This window comes from Drosophila melanogaster, chromosome 2L, assembly GCF_000001215.4.
Source record: "Drosophila melanogaster chromosome 2L".
NCBI lineage: Eukaryota > Metazoa > Arthropoda > Insecta > Diptera > Drosophilidae > Drosophila > Drosophila melanogaster.
Window position 1 is genome coordinate 12,749,743 of NT_033779.5, and position 17,242 is coordinate 12,766,984.

Consider the following 17,242-nt stretch of genomic DNA (forward strand, 5'->3'; position numbering starts at 1 on the left):
ACATCGATGGTGGCACGTACTTTGGTTAGCATTTCAGCTCAGCTGCGGCGACAGGGCGACAATTTAATTTATTTGGCCGCTTTACTGGGGGCAGCTGTGGGTGGTTTGAGTGGTGGGCGTGGCTGGAAGTCAGCGAATTTACGATTGACATTTGCGTTTAACCTACTTATGCTGATTTGATGGCAGCTCATAAATAAAATTTAAACCATTGGCCGGACGCGAGACCTAGACATCCGAGTTCTCAAAATCTCACCCTCTTCGCTCATCAATCGCAGCTGCTATCAATGTGGGCCATCATCTGGCCCATCATCCTAATCATCATCCCACTCTATTATGATCCTCCACGAGCTGCTCGTAATTGAACTCTTAGTGGGGCAAGCAATTTGGATTTTTAGTGCAAGTTGCGGCAAAGACAAATATTTAAAATCCCACGCAACACTTGAAGAAATTTTAATTTAATTTTATCTAAATAAATTTTAATGGAATGTTTACTTACTCCTCAATCAATATTAGTTTTTTCAAAAATTTATGACTATTACTTGATATATGTATGACATGAAAATAAAATATGGAATATCATTTTGGCATAATATTTCTTCCTGTGCATTCATCCACTTCATTCAGTCCAACTGCTCGACAAATTTTTGTCGTCGGTGTCAAATGACGCAGAAAGTCGGCGCAACGCCTAGAAATTAAAACGTGAAATGAGTCGTAAGAAAAACAATGAAAAACTCCTAGAAACGAAAACGAGGAGCGGAAAACTCGTCTGAAAGTTTTTCGATTGTCTTGGGAGCAGGACGAAAAGATGGGGGTATCTGTATCTGTGGATGGAGACTGCGTTTGCTGGCAAGTGAAAGGTTAGGAGTTCGGCTAAATGTGTCACTGGGGTGCAATTTGAAAATGAAATTTCTACGTATTTTTTGTTCAGCTTTTCATTGGCGCTACCGTAACGCTCTGCTGCCCGTTGACCTTGAGGAGGTGGGGGCCGCTGGGCCACAGGGGAGTTGGTTGGGTGTCCTTGCTGGAAGATAGTTTTTAAACTTTTTGTAACTTTTCGTGTATATGCCATGAAAGTCAATTTGATTTTTTCCAATAAGCATATTTTACGTATCTTGAAAAAAAACATTCCCCAGCGGACAGTGCGTTTCATGACGTAATACTACATACATACATACTCACTTAAAACTTGGCTAGAAAACAGCGAATTATTTCAAAGGGTTTAATACTAGTAAGTTACCATTTTAAAAAATCTCTCTCCTCGCAATTAAAGCTACCTTAATGCGATTATTAAATATGTAATTTAAATTACACGTAACAACTGCATAAGCGTATGTGTAATGTGCAGACGGACCCTTTGAATATTTAAAATACAACCATTTTATTACAATATCTCACTCCGCCATATAATCTCTTCATAAATATAATATTTATTAAATTTCCCAAACGGCAAGCACTGAGCCCCTGACCTTGGCCCATCGAAACCCCCAAAGACGCTTTAAAACCATCAGCTCCACAATACTTCTTTTCCGCCGGTTTTTTCTTTCGGTTTTATGCACTGGCCGGAGTCAGTAAATGGTTTGAAATTTGACATACTTATGCCCAAACAATTCAAATAAAGACCAGAGCCGAACAAAAGAGCAGTGGTAAAGGTTGAGTTGAGATTTTGGCCCGATACTTTTGGGTGTCAGCAGCATCCAACGGACTGAAAAGGATGGGTTATGGGATTCGAAGGACTTGGTTTGGAAGGGAGGGAGGGGTTCAAAAGGTTGCCAACCCCAACGACTGGACTAAAGCCCAATTCAATAACTCAGGCGAAAAGAAGTCTGCGATCCTGCAGAATGTTGGCTTCGGTTGGTTTCGCTTTGATTTGGTTCCTTTAGTTAAATGTGCACGTCGAGGGCTGAGGCAAACAAATATTTATAAATGCTCAAATAGAACAGATAACTGTATTTTTATATGCACACGCTCAACTTCTCATCACCCAGTGAATATCTATATATATATATTATATATATTCCGATGTACATATATTGGCGCTCACTTGGCTGGGGCCAAAAGTATTTCGAGATTCGATTCGATTCTGCATCTCGTGGAAGTTGAGTCGTCGATGGGTCAACGCTTTCATTCATTCATTCATTCAATGGCATCGCATTGGCAGCAAAAACAACAAGGGCAACACATCTATATGAGCAACAACAACAGGAGTTACAATTTTATTGCTTGGCATGGAGCATATGAAAGCCGCCCGGCGAACCCATTCCTCCATTCCGCCAGAGGAAAAAAAAACACACCCACAACCCTTTAATGCCTTTTTGTGCAGAATACCCTGTGCCAGAATTGGGCAACTATATAGTTGTGAAAAATCAGTGATATATATCAGTATAAATCAAAGATAAGACGTACATATATGCCTCCATAAAATGTGCTTACTATATACTTATAAAATCTATATTAATCAGAACTATATGAAGAACTTAACTTTGTTAGTTTTATTGGCCATATTTTTTTTATAGTCATATTCATAGATAAGTATTTATACAATAAGGATATTTTCGAAATTTTTTAAAACATTCCAGTCAAAATATTAAGTATAAATATATTGTATATATTCCCGCGAATGTAGTTTTCAAAGGATATATGATATTCGAACTGTCGCATTATCCTTTCCGTCCGTTTTCTGGTTATTTCGTTTTCATGCTGTTTTATTTCTGCTGCCAACCCAAACGAAAAGAGCGCAAAGGCGGCAGAAAAAAGGGGAGCAGGGGAGGGGTGGGTGGAGAGAGGGATGGTGAGGGGGGGGGAAAGGAAAAAGGGATTGCTTGCCTGCGCGCAGGAAAGAAATATATATTTTTCCGATATTTTAACATGAATTTTGCATATTGTTAATTTTGCCTTTCAACTGAAAACGTAGCGCAAACAGTGAGGAGTGGAAATTCAGCGGAGTGAGGAAGCGGAAGTGGGAGTGCGCTTTTATAGCATTTAGCTTCCGCTTCTGCATGTGTGAGTGTGTGTGACTAAGCAAATGCGACCCTTTGTGTGTGTGCGTAATATTTATTTGACAAGCGCATTGAGTTTGATTTTTGCCCTTAAGTATGCGAACAGGAGGAAGTGGAATGGAAAACTAGAAAGTCATTTTCCACCTGTTGCTCTGCACCAACTCACCATTTTCCAGGTGGTGAATACCGATTTCCCATCGATTCGAAGCACATTAAAAATATGCTATTCACTCTCCCGCAGGTAAGTTATTTCAACTTAATTTAATTCAAGATAAAAAAAAAACACGCTTTTCACATATGTGGCGCGAACATTATCGTTGAAAAACTGTCGATTTTTAGTGCAAATACTTGAAATGACCAGCAGCAGGAGGCTTCAAACGCGCTACGAGTGTTAATAAATATATATGCATTAAAATCAACATATGCGATGGTAAATCGAAACGAGCTTGCGGCGGTATAATAACTCGAACCGGCAGTCCGGATTTAAGTGTAAGAGATGCCATCGAAATGCTTTAAAGCTGCTGCAATTTGAGTTAATTACATATTTTACGTTGTATCCGGATTCTTCTAGAGCAAAAACAATAAACTTTAATTGGCCCCATTAAATTTGATTGAGATGAATACATTTTATTACGCATTTATGGCATTTATTAAAAACATTTCAGTTTTATAATGCCTAAAGGTCCACGAAATCGATAATAATAGTAAAAATGAGATCCTTATAGTCGGTTTTCGACTAAAAGATACCCGCTACTCAGTTAGTTTTCAGCTCTCAACGTTTTGTTGTTCCCTTGATCTTGAAGTTTATACGAACATGTAGACTGACATATCGAATTGACTAAGAGCCTGATCAAGAATATATATATATATATATAGTTCTTTATGTCTGTTACATACTTTTGAATAAATCTTGTAAAATCTAGAAAATTTTACTCTTCGAGTATGAACCAAATAAAATAAGTTAAAGAAATGTTAGCAAAAAATATTCCATTTACCATTTATGGCATCAATTAATTTTTACTGTCTTAAAAGAAATATATACTTTTAGAATTTAATTTATAATATTATCAAATGATTCTTTGACAAAAACACAATCTGCTTTGTATACCCAAACACAATGATCCTTTTAATTTAACATAAAAAACATTCTTGCTTAATCTGATAACACATCTGCAAACAAATAGAATACCTATGTTTCCATAGTACGCCTTAGGTTAGATACGAAGCATAATAATATAATATCCTGCTTGGCAGTCCAATTAGGACGATACCGAAAGCCAGAAGTTAGGAAACATAATAATAATTTAATAACTAATTCCGGTTGAATGTAGCAGCTTGTTTGCGAGATCGCTGTCATAAGTTAACCCCTGTTTTGTGTATGAATATACAAGCATTATTCGTGTGTCTGGAATCTATTAGTTGTTTGCATATGAAATTTGTCCGTTTGCCATTTGGCCTTATGCACATTTTGGCAAAACACTTAACTATAACCTTAACCTTAGCAATTTCTTTGCAGAGTTATGCATATTTCATGTGCTGCTGCTGCTGTGCTGCCTTGGCTTATGCTGCACAAAGCCTGAGCTCATGTTCTCCCTAATGCAACAGCAACAACCACTATCGAATTGACTAATGGCCTTGACTGGAGGTGGGTCTTAGTGGGTTAAGAGGGCTATGAGTGTTGGAGTGGCGGAGGGGGGGCGAGGCCAACGGATGGAAACAGCAGCTGCATGCCCTGATAAACATTTGTTTAACATGACCATTAAGACAAGTCAAACTGCAAACGCACACGGTGCATACACACACACACAGAAGCACACCAAAAAGGACCTCCGATAGAGACACTCATCCATGCAAATGGCGCAATATGGCATAGGACATGCAATATGCCATATACGTATACACACACGCTCACACACACCCAAATGCCAGCACACATACTAATAAGTAACAAACAACAGACACGATTACAACCAAATGACACAGAAAATCACTCCTGGGCGTTATGTAGATGCTCATTGCATTCAGCCCGCTTCGCTCCGCTCCGCTTCGGTTCTATTCCATTCCATTCCAGTTCGTTTTCAGTTCAGTTCAGTTCGGTTCGGTTCGACTAGATCCGTTCCCGCCACGCCCCCTTGAACGACGCCCCTTGCTGCACAGGACTCAGTTCGGTTCATATGAAAGTAAATTAGCTTAGTGCTTCTCGGTGCACTGGAAAAAATGCATCGAAAGCTTAGCAAAATCATTTCAACTCAATCCTTACTGAGCTATACGACTAGATTTGTAGAAAATAAGAATGCACAAGAATAATCCTAATATGATTCTGTATTTCTCGCAGTGTATTTCGGCCGACTTCTGACTGCTATTTATGTGCAATCTGCGCCCCTTCCATCAGACCTCATGCATGTTCCATAGGCCGGTGCGTGTCTGCAGTCCACAAAATACGCCGTACCACAATTCCAATGGACGGGCATAAGCACAGCCAACTGACTTAGTGACTCCCCATCATCCTCCACATGCCGCACATGCCCCGCATGCCCCCCATCCCCCATATATCCTGACCGGCTCTGCTGGCTTCCTTTATGGGCTCGGTCCAGCCGATATGGCTTAAATCGACATAAATGCGGTCATTGGGGGGCCATGGCGGGCATTTCGCTTTCGATTTGTTTATAGCTGCGTTTAATAAATTGCAAATGAACTTGGAGCCTCGCTCCAACTCACCTCCCCATCCTTGCCCCTTCAAGTGGATTTTTCTATGATAAGCCATCGAAGTAGAGGCATTTGCATTGTTTCTGGCTTTTATGTTTGCCATGTGGGGGAGTTTGCCGAGTCTCTGAACAATCAAGAGGAACAGGAAAAGGCAAAATTATGGCAAAATTCTAGTTGAGTAATTAAGGCGATGGGATGGGAGTGCACCTGTTATGAAAAGTTTGAATTATTATTTATACTTTTGTCTGAAATATGAAAAGTTGAAGTGACTTTAAAAAACAAAGGCATTGTAAATGAATGGTATACCTACAATAGTTTGATATTATAAGCCATAGCAAATAAAATAATTACATTCAACTAGATGTGAAAAACTTTCTGTCATAATCATTAATTTATAGCCTTCATTTAATGACCACAACCACTCTATTTGGTAGCCAGCTGTTGACAGTGCCATAAAGATTATCCCGACCTATTAGTCCCTATGTCCTTCCAAGTATCCTTTTTGGAAATAATTACAATAAGGAAATTTCAACATAAGCCCTCAATATAGCGTATATTGATCGGGTTCTTTTTTGTGTTAGTTCTCGAGCTGGCTCATGTTTATTTTGCTCGGCACTCGATGGCCTTCTCTATTAGTTTTTGTGAGTGTTTGTATGAGCTCCAAGAAATATGAGTGCCCCGTGGCTGGTCGAGCGGCAGCTCCAAGTTGCAGCCTCCCGATTCCGTTCGTCTTAGCCCTCCAGCGGCCCCTGTGCCACATCTGCCCCCGCAGTGAGTCATAAAAATAGTGCAAAATAGCAAATGCTACAAATGCCAACGAACCAAAAATGAAATGGCTTAAGCTTTCCAAAGCGTCGCCGTTGGTAACTTCACTCTGTTCTTGATCCCCCCTCCCCTAACTTCGAGTCCCTTTCTCCGCTTTCCCCCGATTCCCAGCTTTCTCTTTCCCCAATTTCTCCTTACCCCTACCCTCGGCCCACTGGAATTGTTGTTGCTGCTGCTGCTCAAATATAAATGCATTTCACCCGACCACAAAATGTGTTCAGCCGGAAATTGTACGTGGAGAGCATGCACTGCAAGAAATTACATATCAAATTGTTTATATATCGAATTTTTAATAAGTTCATATTGTATACGATATTGCTTACAAATAAATAATAATCATTTTGGAATTTCCTATGGAACACAGTACGTATGAGTAATAATAGCTTAAAAAATGCAGTTAAAATGTGATGGATTTTTTTTCAGTGCCCAGCACAGTTATAAAGGAGCACGGGCAATCGAAACCCCTTCAGTTTTGTGGCAATATGTGGTGGCATGGGGAATTGGGCGTAGTCTGAGTGGGCTAAGATCCGCTTGGCCCTGCTCCAGCAGCCATATGTTCCATTAGCGTTTTTTAAGCGCCTATTGCCACTGCTGAAATTTTAACAGATTTTCTCCTCGAGTTCCGCTGGTGTTTTGAACTTTGCGGTTTAAATTTCCACTAACCGACAACGCGAGTAAAAAATCGAAACTACGAAATTGCAAAATAGAGGCATTTGTATATAAGGATGGGTTTTTGAACATATAAATCTCTGAATATATAAAATACTAAATATATAGAAAATATTTAAATATATAACATATAAATGGATGTAAATAAATCTTTCTGACTTTTGCGTAATAATCCATCCTTCTACTCACAATCGAAATACCATTTGAAAGGGCATCAAAGCGCGATCGGCTTTTGGGGACTCAACTTCTAAACTGGGCAATAGCGCCGCCTTTTGCTTATTTGCATCGATTTGCGGGGCCAAACGATGGGGGCGATGGGGGCAAATCGATGGTTTTTGGTTTTGTGGTCCAAAAAAGAGAGCGTGTGTGGGAGGGGTGGCGGGGTGTTCTCAAGTTCTTTGGAGCTGTTTTGTGGACTCGTTAACATCGTCATTGCCGTCAGTTGCACCTGCACCTGCACCTGGCTGACGTTGCAGTTTCGTCCTGTTTCGTCCTGCCATACGATGCCGTGCCATGGAATTGTGAGCTGAGGACGCGTCAAAGTGCAAATGAGCTCAACGATGTCTGCTCTGGCTTCCCCTTCCACCAATGCTCCGCTGAATGGATATGCCAACAGGACGAAGGAAGGTGCTGAGACTCTGGGCAAACACAATAAATGCATTCATGCAATATGCATCAGGTAATCTCGTTGCTTTTAATCGTTGTTTGACATCAAAATTACAATTTTCTTAAGACGCTCTATCCATCTATCTATCTATATGGCATTTGTATGGAAAGGATATTCACTCAATGGCGAATGTTTGCCTAAGCTCCGCCTTTGAGTGGGGGTTAAAAAACTGGCAGCATCTTAAGAAAGTTTCTGGCCATTTTCAAACAAGCATTTCTATGGCACAAAGGGATCCCCATGCCAACGCATCTTTGCAATCTTTTATTCAAAAGAAAAATTGATGCCGCAATGGTTTTGGTTAGGGGGAAATCCCAGAGTTTGTCCATCTAGCCAAGTCAACTTGCTTAAGAAAAAAAGGGCAGGAGTATGTTGCAGCTACATTACATTTCCATGCTAAATTGCTTGCTATCACATTTCATATCACTGAAATAGTTTAAAGAAAAATTATAGATAAATCAACATTAACTCGCTTAACTTCAAATTATAATAGTTTTCTTTTTTAATAGTGTGTCAATTAAAAAACCAATTTCTTTAGCGATTGCTTTATTTTTCAGAAACTATTAGCTTAGTAGGCTAACAAACTGGGTGAGTTGTCGAGCTGTTTGGGGAATTAGCCCCTGGTTCGGTGTCCACTTGGTCCCTCTATTGATGCCCCGACACGTTGCAACAATCGCTCACTTTGAGGGCTGCCTATTGTTTGGAGCTCTTTCTCCGCTGTTGCTCACTTTTTTAGTTTTCCACCCCGGGTACTTTTGTATTTTCCTCGTTTTGTTTGTTTCGCCCGTCGCTTTTCCTAGTTTTTCATACACTATAACAATGAAGGTAGCTGGGAAATTGGGTGTTTCTGTTGGAGCCAAAGGACTTATTGAATGCTGCACTGGTTTTGTTCTTCATTGTGGTCAATGCTAAAGGCTGTCGATGGGGCATCTTGGGTCGGGTAGCTTTTCACAGACTTCCTTAAACTATCAAGTGTTTGGGCCTAAACGATAAGGTGATTTGGGACAATTTAAATTGTTTGCTTATTGTTCTAGTGCATTTTTTCGTACAAAATCCAAGGGAAAGCATAGGCTTTCCGGATAGTTCAATTACAGGAAACGCATTGAAACCTACTGCAAAAAGTGATGTGTGTTGAGCTTTATGAATAAGAAATGCGATAAAGGTGGGCTACATTTTGTGCTGGAAATGCGTTTGTCGACTACTTTCAACTAACCAACTAGTTGATGTTTTGAATATTTGTCATTGTCTTATTGAGCAAAAGTCTCAGATGTTATCTGAGAATGGGCACCTGGAACATTCAGTCTCATTCAGGTGAAACAGTTTTGCAATTTCACGCCGCCCCAGGCCCAGTGCTGCCCGTCTCTTTTCCACCCAGTGGACATAATCGAACAGGCTGTCTCTTTCCCAATTTTGGGGTAAGTCCAACAACGTCAGCAGTTGGCTGGAAGACAAATGGAAGGCTTTCGCTTGCTTGGCTACTGGTGGCAGCAATTAAAAGATTTCCATGCAGCTTCAGCTGCTTTCGTTTTGCCCTACTCCTTCATCCATCCAATCCTGGTAAGACAACCCACCACCACTCCACCCATTGACAACCCACTGTTCCTCTATGTTGATGCACCCTGGGCACACACATACACACATTTTTTGCTCTTGTCTCCATTTAGTCACTGTTAGTTTCAACTTTAGGGGTCATTTGTCTTTTCCGAAAACTTTTCGTCTCACTTTGTTTCGCCAAGTTGCCATGTCATTGTGACGGGTCAGTTCTGGTCAGTTTTTTATGGTTTGTGCATATTTATGTTTGGCCAGCGGTTGGTTGTAGGATATTTTCGGCTTTATAAGGTTCCCAACAGGCCGCAGGTCTCCATTTATAGGCTTTCGTAACAAGAACTATAGAGAATAGAGGATGTTAAATGCATTATTTTCAAATTTTTACAAATTTTATACAATTACCCTTCAATTGAATATGTTTAATTTAGAGATACTCAAGCAGCTTTCTAGTTGCAGTTTAGGCTCTTGAGTCGATGTTATTAAACCACAGCTGGTCCTTAAAGCGTGCGGATTCCGGCCAGGTGACCAGGATGGGTACGCGGCACTTGGGTCATACGCAAAGTGCTGTGAACCACAAAAATGGCGCATGACCTCGCAGTTGGCACTTACACGAGTGCATTGTGTCTGTGCATGAACCGCAATAAACAATATGAATTTATATGCGCTCGGAAACATTTTAATTAATCACTGGAGGGCATCAATTGCATTTTGTATGCTAATAATTTGCGCTATAAATATTCCATATCCCTTCGGTCTCCTCTCCAATCAGCCTCTAAAAATCCCGATTCGATTTCTTTCAACTGCCGCCGCACTCCCCCATTTGATGGTGCGCATTTTAAAACGAATTGATATTCAATTAAGCTAAAAATTTCACTGGCATATAAAACGCACACACACACACACAAGCAGTAGAATGCAGCAAATAATAAATATTTATTTAGGTTTGCAGTTCATATTTTATACTATTGATGCTGTTGCGTTTGCAGTTGATTGTTGATTTTTTTTTGTTAACTGCACAGTAGAAAAAGTTAAGCAAACATTGACGGAAGCGGAAAACCGATGGCGAATTTTAAGTGCCCTTTTAAAAAAAAAGCAATGAAAGTTCGAGCTTAGATATGACTTTAAATATAAAACACACACATATAAGTTACTCATAGTTGCAGATTTATATGAAACAATTAAAGTAAAGTAAATTAAACTAGCTTAAGCTATACTTATTACAATTTGTATTTCCCTAAATCGTAAACACACACATTTTACTAAACATTGAATTTGAAATAGCACTTTTTTATAGCAGGATTACATCTAAATAACACAACCATTCCGAGAACCGTACATCATCCGCATCTCCCTGGAGATCTTTTTATCGATAAGCCCATTGGTTCGGCGGGCTTGAGGGAAGATCTCCTTACGATTGCCTGGCTGTTTGATGCCGGGCTTATGGACCAGGAAGGCGTTGTCCAGGATATGGAACTCGTAGTCCAGAACGCACATGGCATACGCCTGGGTCATCTTGTCCCGTTGACCCTCCCACGTTAATCGCTCATCGTATGGAGGATCCTCGACGGTGCCCAAAAATATTGGCTCCCAATTGTTGTTATTTTCCGAGCGGTGGCCAACATTGAAGACATTCAGTTCCTTGGAGACAACGCTCGCATTTATCCACTCCTCCAGGTTGGGTCCCCTATGGCATGCCTCACAGATGTCCATGTGAAATGGCACAGCTTCGCCCGACTTCAACATCTCTTGCAACTCTGGCTTGGTGTTCGGTACAGATACATTGGCCATTACCTCGAAAATCCGCAGCACATGGACCAACGGTGAAGTGGGCTGCTGTCCTGGAATTCCAATCACCTGTGATTCAGAAATCGTTATTGCCAACTGACATCAGCAAACGGGGTAATTGGTACAAGTAGAGGCATATTGCCAAACAAATCGTAACCAAAAAGTGCAATAATAAACCTTACTTGGCGGCCAAGGAAATGCATATAGTCGGGCACCAATCCGGGCGTGGGATAGAGCTCGATGTCCGAGGCCAGGACGTAGTGCGTCAGCGAAGCCCGGCGTGCAACGTTGCGTCCCATATTGACGGGATAATCCAGTGTGTTTCGAGACCTGTACATGTTCCCTTTAACGACATTCTCATATGGCGGTGGTCCACTACAGTTGGCTGGCTCCCTTAGAGTCGTTTCGGGTGGCAGAACCACCTGGGGCAAGTGCTCCACATCGAAGTACAAATGAATGCTGCACAGCTGGCGAACCAGGTCGTGGCCAGGATGGCACTGCAGCAGGTACAAAATGCTGTGTATAGTGGGCTCGAAGTCCGTGCCAGGAGCATATATGGCCAGGCTGAGGGGCGATCGCCAGCGTTCCAGGAGCGGCACCACATTATCCAGATACGTATAGTCCGCATGGGTGGTGTAGGTCACATTCGAATAGCACGGAATATCGCCGTGATCAGCCATTACATAGTTTTCCAGCACCCAGTAATCCTTGTAGATCGCATTGCTGGACTTGTAAGCCTTAGACTCGCAGTTCACAAACTTTTTCAGCTTGGCCAGGGTGCCATTCTCCAGGCAACTGATTTCCAGAACAAAAGTAAGGACTACGAGTGAACTCAGAAGGCCAGAGATTCGAAACATATTGTTACGATTTTCTTTTTGGGCTTTCCACAAATTGTATTCGGGCTTGACCTATGTTTCCTCGATAAATAGATTGAAATTCAACTGGATTTCATAACAAATATACTTTTCTATCATTGCAGAAAACCCCTAAAGTGTTATTTAATTGAAACCTTAAAGAATCACTTAAAACTCAATTAAGCCAACCTTTCCCAAAAGGCTTCTCGACACCCCCTTCCCCAGCCAAATGAAAACGAAACCCACCAAACGAAAAATAATCTGTTGCGAATGGGGTTTATTATTGATTAGCAGACATTTTAATATGCAGGCTGCGCAAATAAACAATTAATACGGAAAATTAATGTACATTGTTCATTGTTAAAGGTAAATCCCCAAACTCGCAACGAAATCCATCCAAACCATACCCACGTCCCTTTTCACAGCAACAGCCGTGGACAACAAATTTTAATTATGCGCCCAGTTTTGGCTTCTATTCGCATTTGGGCGCGCAATGGGGGTGCTGTGTATATAGATTATGTATTTGTATGTATATTGAAATATTAGTAATTACGAGTTGAAAATTCATGAAAATACAATTTGCGATTATTGTTATTAGTGTCAGGCAACAGGCAGGGCCTCTCCGATGGGAATCCCCTGCAAACTTTTGCAAATGGCTGGCAAAGTTCGTCGTGTGCGGTGGAGGAGCAGCCAAAATGGGAGGGGGGTGGGGGGAGGACGAAGGACAAAGGGCGCAGGACGGCGACAGCAGCTGAAAAATTTATAAATTCAATAGCACCTAATTAAAATTAAATCTGAAAGCTTTCTGTATCGACGATGGAGCACGGCTTTGGCAGCCACAGTTGGCAAAGGCAACAGCAACAGCAACAGGACACAACGCAACAGCAACGAGTCGAAGGAGAGTTGGCCAAGGATACACGGCACAGGATATGCACGGTAAATGCTGTAGCCGGAAATGAACACGTTCTGATGTGTGCTGCTAGTAAAGCACTTGGAGAAAAAACCTAGTTGATGATGGGACTGTAAAACAAAACCCAATGCCACGAAATGTAGATTGTTGCAGAATATTCAATATTTTATAATAATTTATATATTTTTTTTAAATATTTAGTATTTAGAATTTAGTTATTGAGCTTTACAATAATATGCAGATGAGTGCCTTGCAGGCCATTCATTGTTTTTAAAGCAGAAAAGTGCGGCCCATTTAAATTGGTGGCATAAACATAAAGCAGTAGTAAGTAAATGCAGTGTTTTTGAGTGGGCTTAAAATATTGCCTGTGGTATTTGCGAGGTGTAAGCTTATGAATTTGCATGCGATGTTGATTTTTGGGCAGTGTGTGTGCGCCGCCATGGAAAACTTTACCAACTGAAACGTTGTGTGTGTTTATTTATGAGCCGGCGTTTGTTTGCCCAGCCAGCTCGACGCCAATGTGCACCCTACCTTATGGCTTGGCTGGCTGTGGGCCATATTAATTATTGAAAGATTTGATATCGGCTTAAAGTTACGTTAGCCGTCTGTTGCTCTTATTGTTTCCACTTGCTGCACCTGGCTGAGACTCCAGCTCCACCTGGAACCTTAACTCACTTGTCTCATGCATCATCATCAGCAGGGCAGTGCCAAATCTAATTTACTTTGTCTACCTTTGCTCCACCAGTACTTTTGCTCCCCGTCCCGATCAACTTTTACCGAGATGGCATTAGTCCTTGATCCGGGCGCCTGGAAATGAACCAATAAATCAGTTTATAATAGAGAAAAGGAAAAATGTGTGGGAGAACTGCATCGAAGTTGGGTGCAACTTTTGATGCCGGGCGGATCAATGGCCCCGGGAGAAAGGTGAAAGTGCTTTTCCCAAAGAAATCATATTTACCTGTGCGTCGGACATAAAAATGTCAGGAAAAAATGGCAGGGCGAGGAAGGAGGAATCAGGTGTATAGAGTTTCGTAAAGCAAAAGTCAGCTGAAAATACGGACTACCTAGTTGTTAATCAGAATATGAAAAGTCCAGGCTGTATCTTATTAAATTACAAAAGTTATAAAGCAAATAATTAGAGAGAGAGAGAGAGAGAGAGAGAGCGGTAATGATAGGAAAAGTAATAATAAGCATTGACAAAGTATTGTAAGTCCTCACATGATTAGTGAGAGGTTTGGTTTTATCTTTTATATCTTAATTGCGCTGTTATGTTACTGTTATTGCATTGTATTGATTCATCGCTTCTAAATAAATAAATATAAAAAAAAAAAAAAAAAAAATTGACAAAGTATTTTAAAAGTGAAAAGTGAACTTATACACAACAGGAATATAACTTTTGAAGTGAGACAACTATTTAAACAACTATTTCCTTTAATGAAAATAATACCAAAAAAAGTGGTATGAAATTATATCAATAATCATAGATATGGTTGTGGCTCAATAAAAATAAACAAAGCTTAATCGTAATTCAATTTACATCTCCTTTAATACCGAAATGCAACTGTCACGCTCTAAATGTATTTTCTGCTAGTTTATATAACAATGGATATTTCAATTTAGATTGATGTTTATTCACTTGTTCACATTTGCCCAATTGATTTTCTAACCGAAAACGATTTTCAATTCAAATGTCTATGCTCTGCACCGAGCTTGAATTAGTAAGATAAAATGTTTTCTGCTGGCGAGCATGGTTCATAATTTAATTTCGATGTTAGTATTTGCCATTCGAGTGAGCCGATTGTTTCTGTCCTGAGCCGATTCACTGCTAATCCTTAAGGCCGGATAACCAAGACACAGACTGGCCGGAAGCACAGTTGCAACAGCTTCCCGTCGGAGCAAACGAATTTTGTATTTTATTTAAGTTCGGCCATAAGCTATCCTTCGACATATGGCCGTTGACGTTTAATGTGGCCCTCTGTCCTCCTGTCGACACCAGCCAACGTCAACAGCCATCCAGGACAATGCAAATGAGCCGGAAGGCGGGACTGGGCGGCATCGGGGGGTGTGGTCGGGACGAGAGTCAGAGCCACGCTGCATATTTCAACATTTCCGGTTTGATTTCACATTCCAAACAAAATGGCCGGCAGACGTGCTTCCGCCATCAGCTGCACGCACCGCACCTGAGCCATAAACAGAATCTGAATCAGTGCCCTGGACCAGAACCCGGATCAAAATCTTTACTCTGCACGGGTGCAGGATCCATTTGCACTATTACAAGGCCAAAGAAATTGGTTAATAGATTTTCTGGTGCCATTAAACTAAGCTTATTTTGTTCATCCGAAACAAGAGCTTGCTGAATAAAATATTCTCATACATCTTGTATTTTGAAAGATAGAATTTTGAACTTATTGAATCCACATTGTTCTACAAAAAAAAAAACGCATATTTCACTGTTTTTTTTTCATTATCTACAGCATAGATCTGCAAACTGTGGCGTGATACATTCGGCAAATTTATTGTAAGCCAATTGATTAGATCACATGTCCTTTCCATCATAACTGGCTTACGTTGCATAGGCAGATGGGTGGGTAGGGGAAAAAAAACATGGAGAAGGGATGGCATGAATGAACCCCTATAATCATATTCGATGCCATGATATAGTTTTGGGCACAATTCCCAGTTGCTCTCAACGGGTATAACATTTAACTCTTTAATCTTTTTGATGGGTGGTATCGTCGGGCAGGGGCACATAAAAAATTTACCAGTTGATTTTATGCTGGATTAAGCTTAAACTTTATACTAAAAGGAACTAAGCAAGCGTAAATGGAGTTTTTCCCCTTTTCTTTGGCTCCCGATGCTCGCCGCTGTTGTTTCCAGTCCCTTTCCTTGTTAAAATAGCTTTAGTGCGGTCTTTTGCCTTCATCTGGTCTGGGTCCTGCCCCGAGTCCTTTTTACCTCCTTCGTGTGTGTGTGTGAGTGTGGGTTAGTGTGTGTGTGTGTTGGGGGAATGAAGCTCTTAAGCTACGTCTGACTGATTCCGGCACATTTCGGATGGGATGTCGAAAAATATTTGCTGTGACAGTTTTTGGCCCAAAAACACTCCTCTGCGCTTTTTTCCGCCCGTTTTTTCCAGCTTAGGGGGTTGCATTTCGGCCTACCGCATCTCCAGACCATAATTCGCATCGAAAACCCATCAAGTAATTTTTTTTTTTTTTTGAAAAAGGAAAGGAGAAAAGGGGTAAAAATTGTGGTCGAAGGTTTGGCTTTGGTGCTTTGACGAAGGCAATTTTGTGTTCAGGTAATAGCTCTATTATATAATTATTGTACATTATTGTCTGCGGTTTGGTCTGCTGCACACGCACTGAGTATATACATATAAATTTATATATCTGGCTAGTAGAGATGCTTAAAAATCAGATACATCGGATATGAAAAATCAGGGGGAAACGGATAACCCAAATAGTGTCTAATAAGTAAACGAAGAATGAACAATTGTATCTAAATAATACCTTAATAAAAATATATCTTTTAGATACGCCATTTCTGCCATCCCTGAAAGTGAGTGCTTTGACCTGACGTACTGGTCAACTTCAGATTGGTTGAGGTATCCGTATTAATATTCTCTCGTCCCATCCGTCGAACGTTGAAAAGGCAATAAAAATTTGTGTCATTCAACTGCGATGACAACGATGAATCGGACCCATACAACCATAAGCCACCCACTTCACCCTTATTCCACGGCGATTCATTCCGGCCACTATCGATATGCCTTGACAGAATCCAATTCCATTTCAATTGACCGGCCAATGCATATATAATACTGTGTATATATGATTTGCCACCGCCCAACATCCAGGACCTCCGGACCGTAAGTGTTGACATTATTTATTATGTAGCTGTTGCATATGATTGGCTTTTTGTATTCGCTGCCTTTGCGAGCATGTAAAATATTCGTGTCTATTGCACATGAAGCTGTGCACAAGTATATAATTTACTTTTTACCTCATTTATGCGCAAAAATAATCATCGCGAATTTGTATTTATTTATCCGCAGGAAAAGGATTTGCATAGTTACAAACTATTGTTCTACATTGGCAGTAAATGAAGAAATGAGTAAGTTTAATAAATATCCTGATCCGTAAATATCCATCAATTTATTAAGAGTTCCTTACTTAATAAATTTCATCTATTTTCCTTGCAAAAAATATGCATAATTGATTGCTTTAAAGTTTCGGTTTCTCCTTTGGGAGATCCAAATCAGAAGAATTTTGCTGAATTTTCCGAC

At 40.6% G+C, this 17,242-nt stretch overlaps 2 protein-coding genes across 2 annotated transcripts in view, besides 2 other annotated features; one reads left to right on the forward strand and one right to left on the reverse strand.

Annotated features, from left to right (window-relative positions):
* Positions 1–16,804, forward strand: part of MRP (Multidrug-Resistance like Protein 1) — a 47,502-nt gene extending 30,698 nt beyond the window's left edge. The window contains exon 13 of the mRNA NM_001316390.1: positions 16,490–16,804. Within this exon, the coding sequence (NP_001303319.1) occupies positions 16,490–16,513 (24 nt within the window). The 3' untranslated portion in view covers positions 16,514–16,804. The remainder of the gene's footprint in view (positions 1–16,489) is intronic.
* Positions 3,717–3,912: a mobile genetic element.
* Positions 10,604–12,098, reverse strand: CG15483 (uncharacterized protein). Its single transcript, NM_135748.2, has 2 exons — positions 11,376–12,098; positions 10,604–11,262 (listed from the first exon to the last, which is right to left on the reverse strand). Exons 1-2 carry the CDS (start codon positions 12,048–12,050, stop codon positions 10,714–10,716), a joined length of 1,224 nt encoding a protein of 407 aa, NP_609592.1. The 5' UTR covers positions 12,051–12,098; the 3' UTR covers positions 10,604–10,713.
* Positions 14,153–14,297: a mobile genetic element.
* Positions 16,805–17,242: the final 438 nt, after the last annotated feature.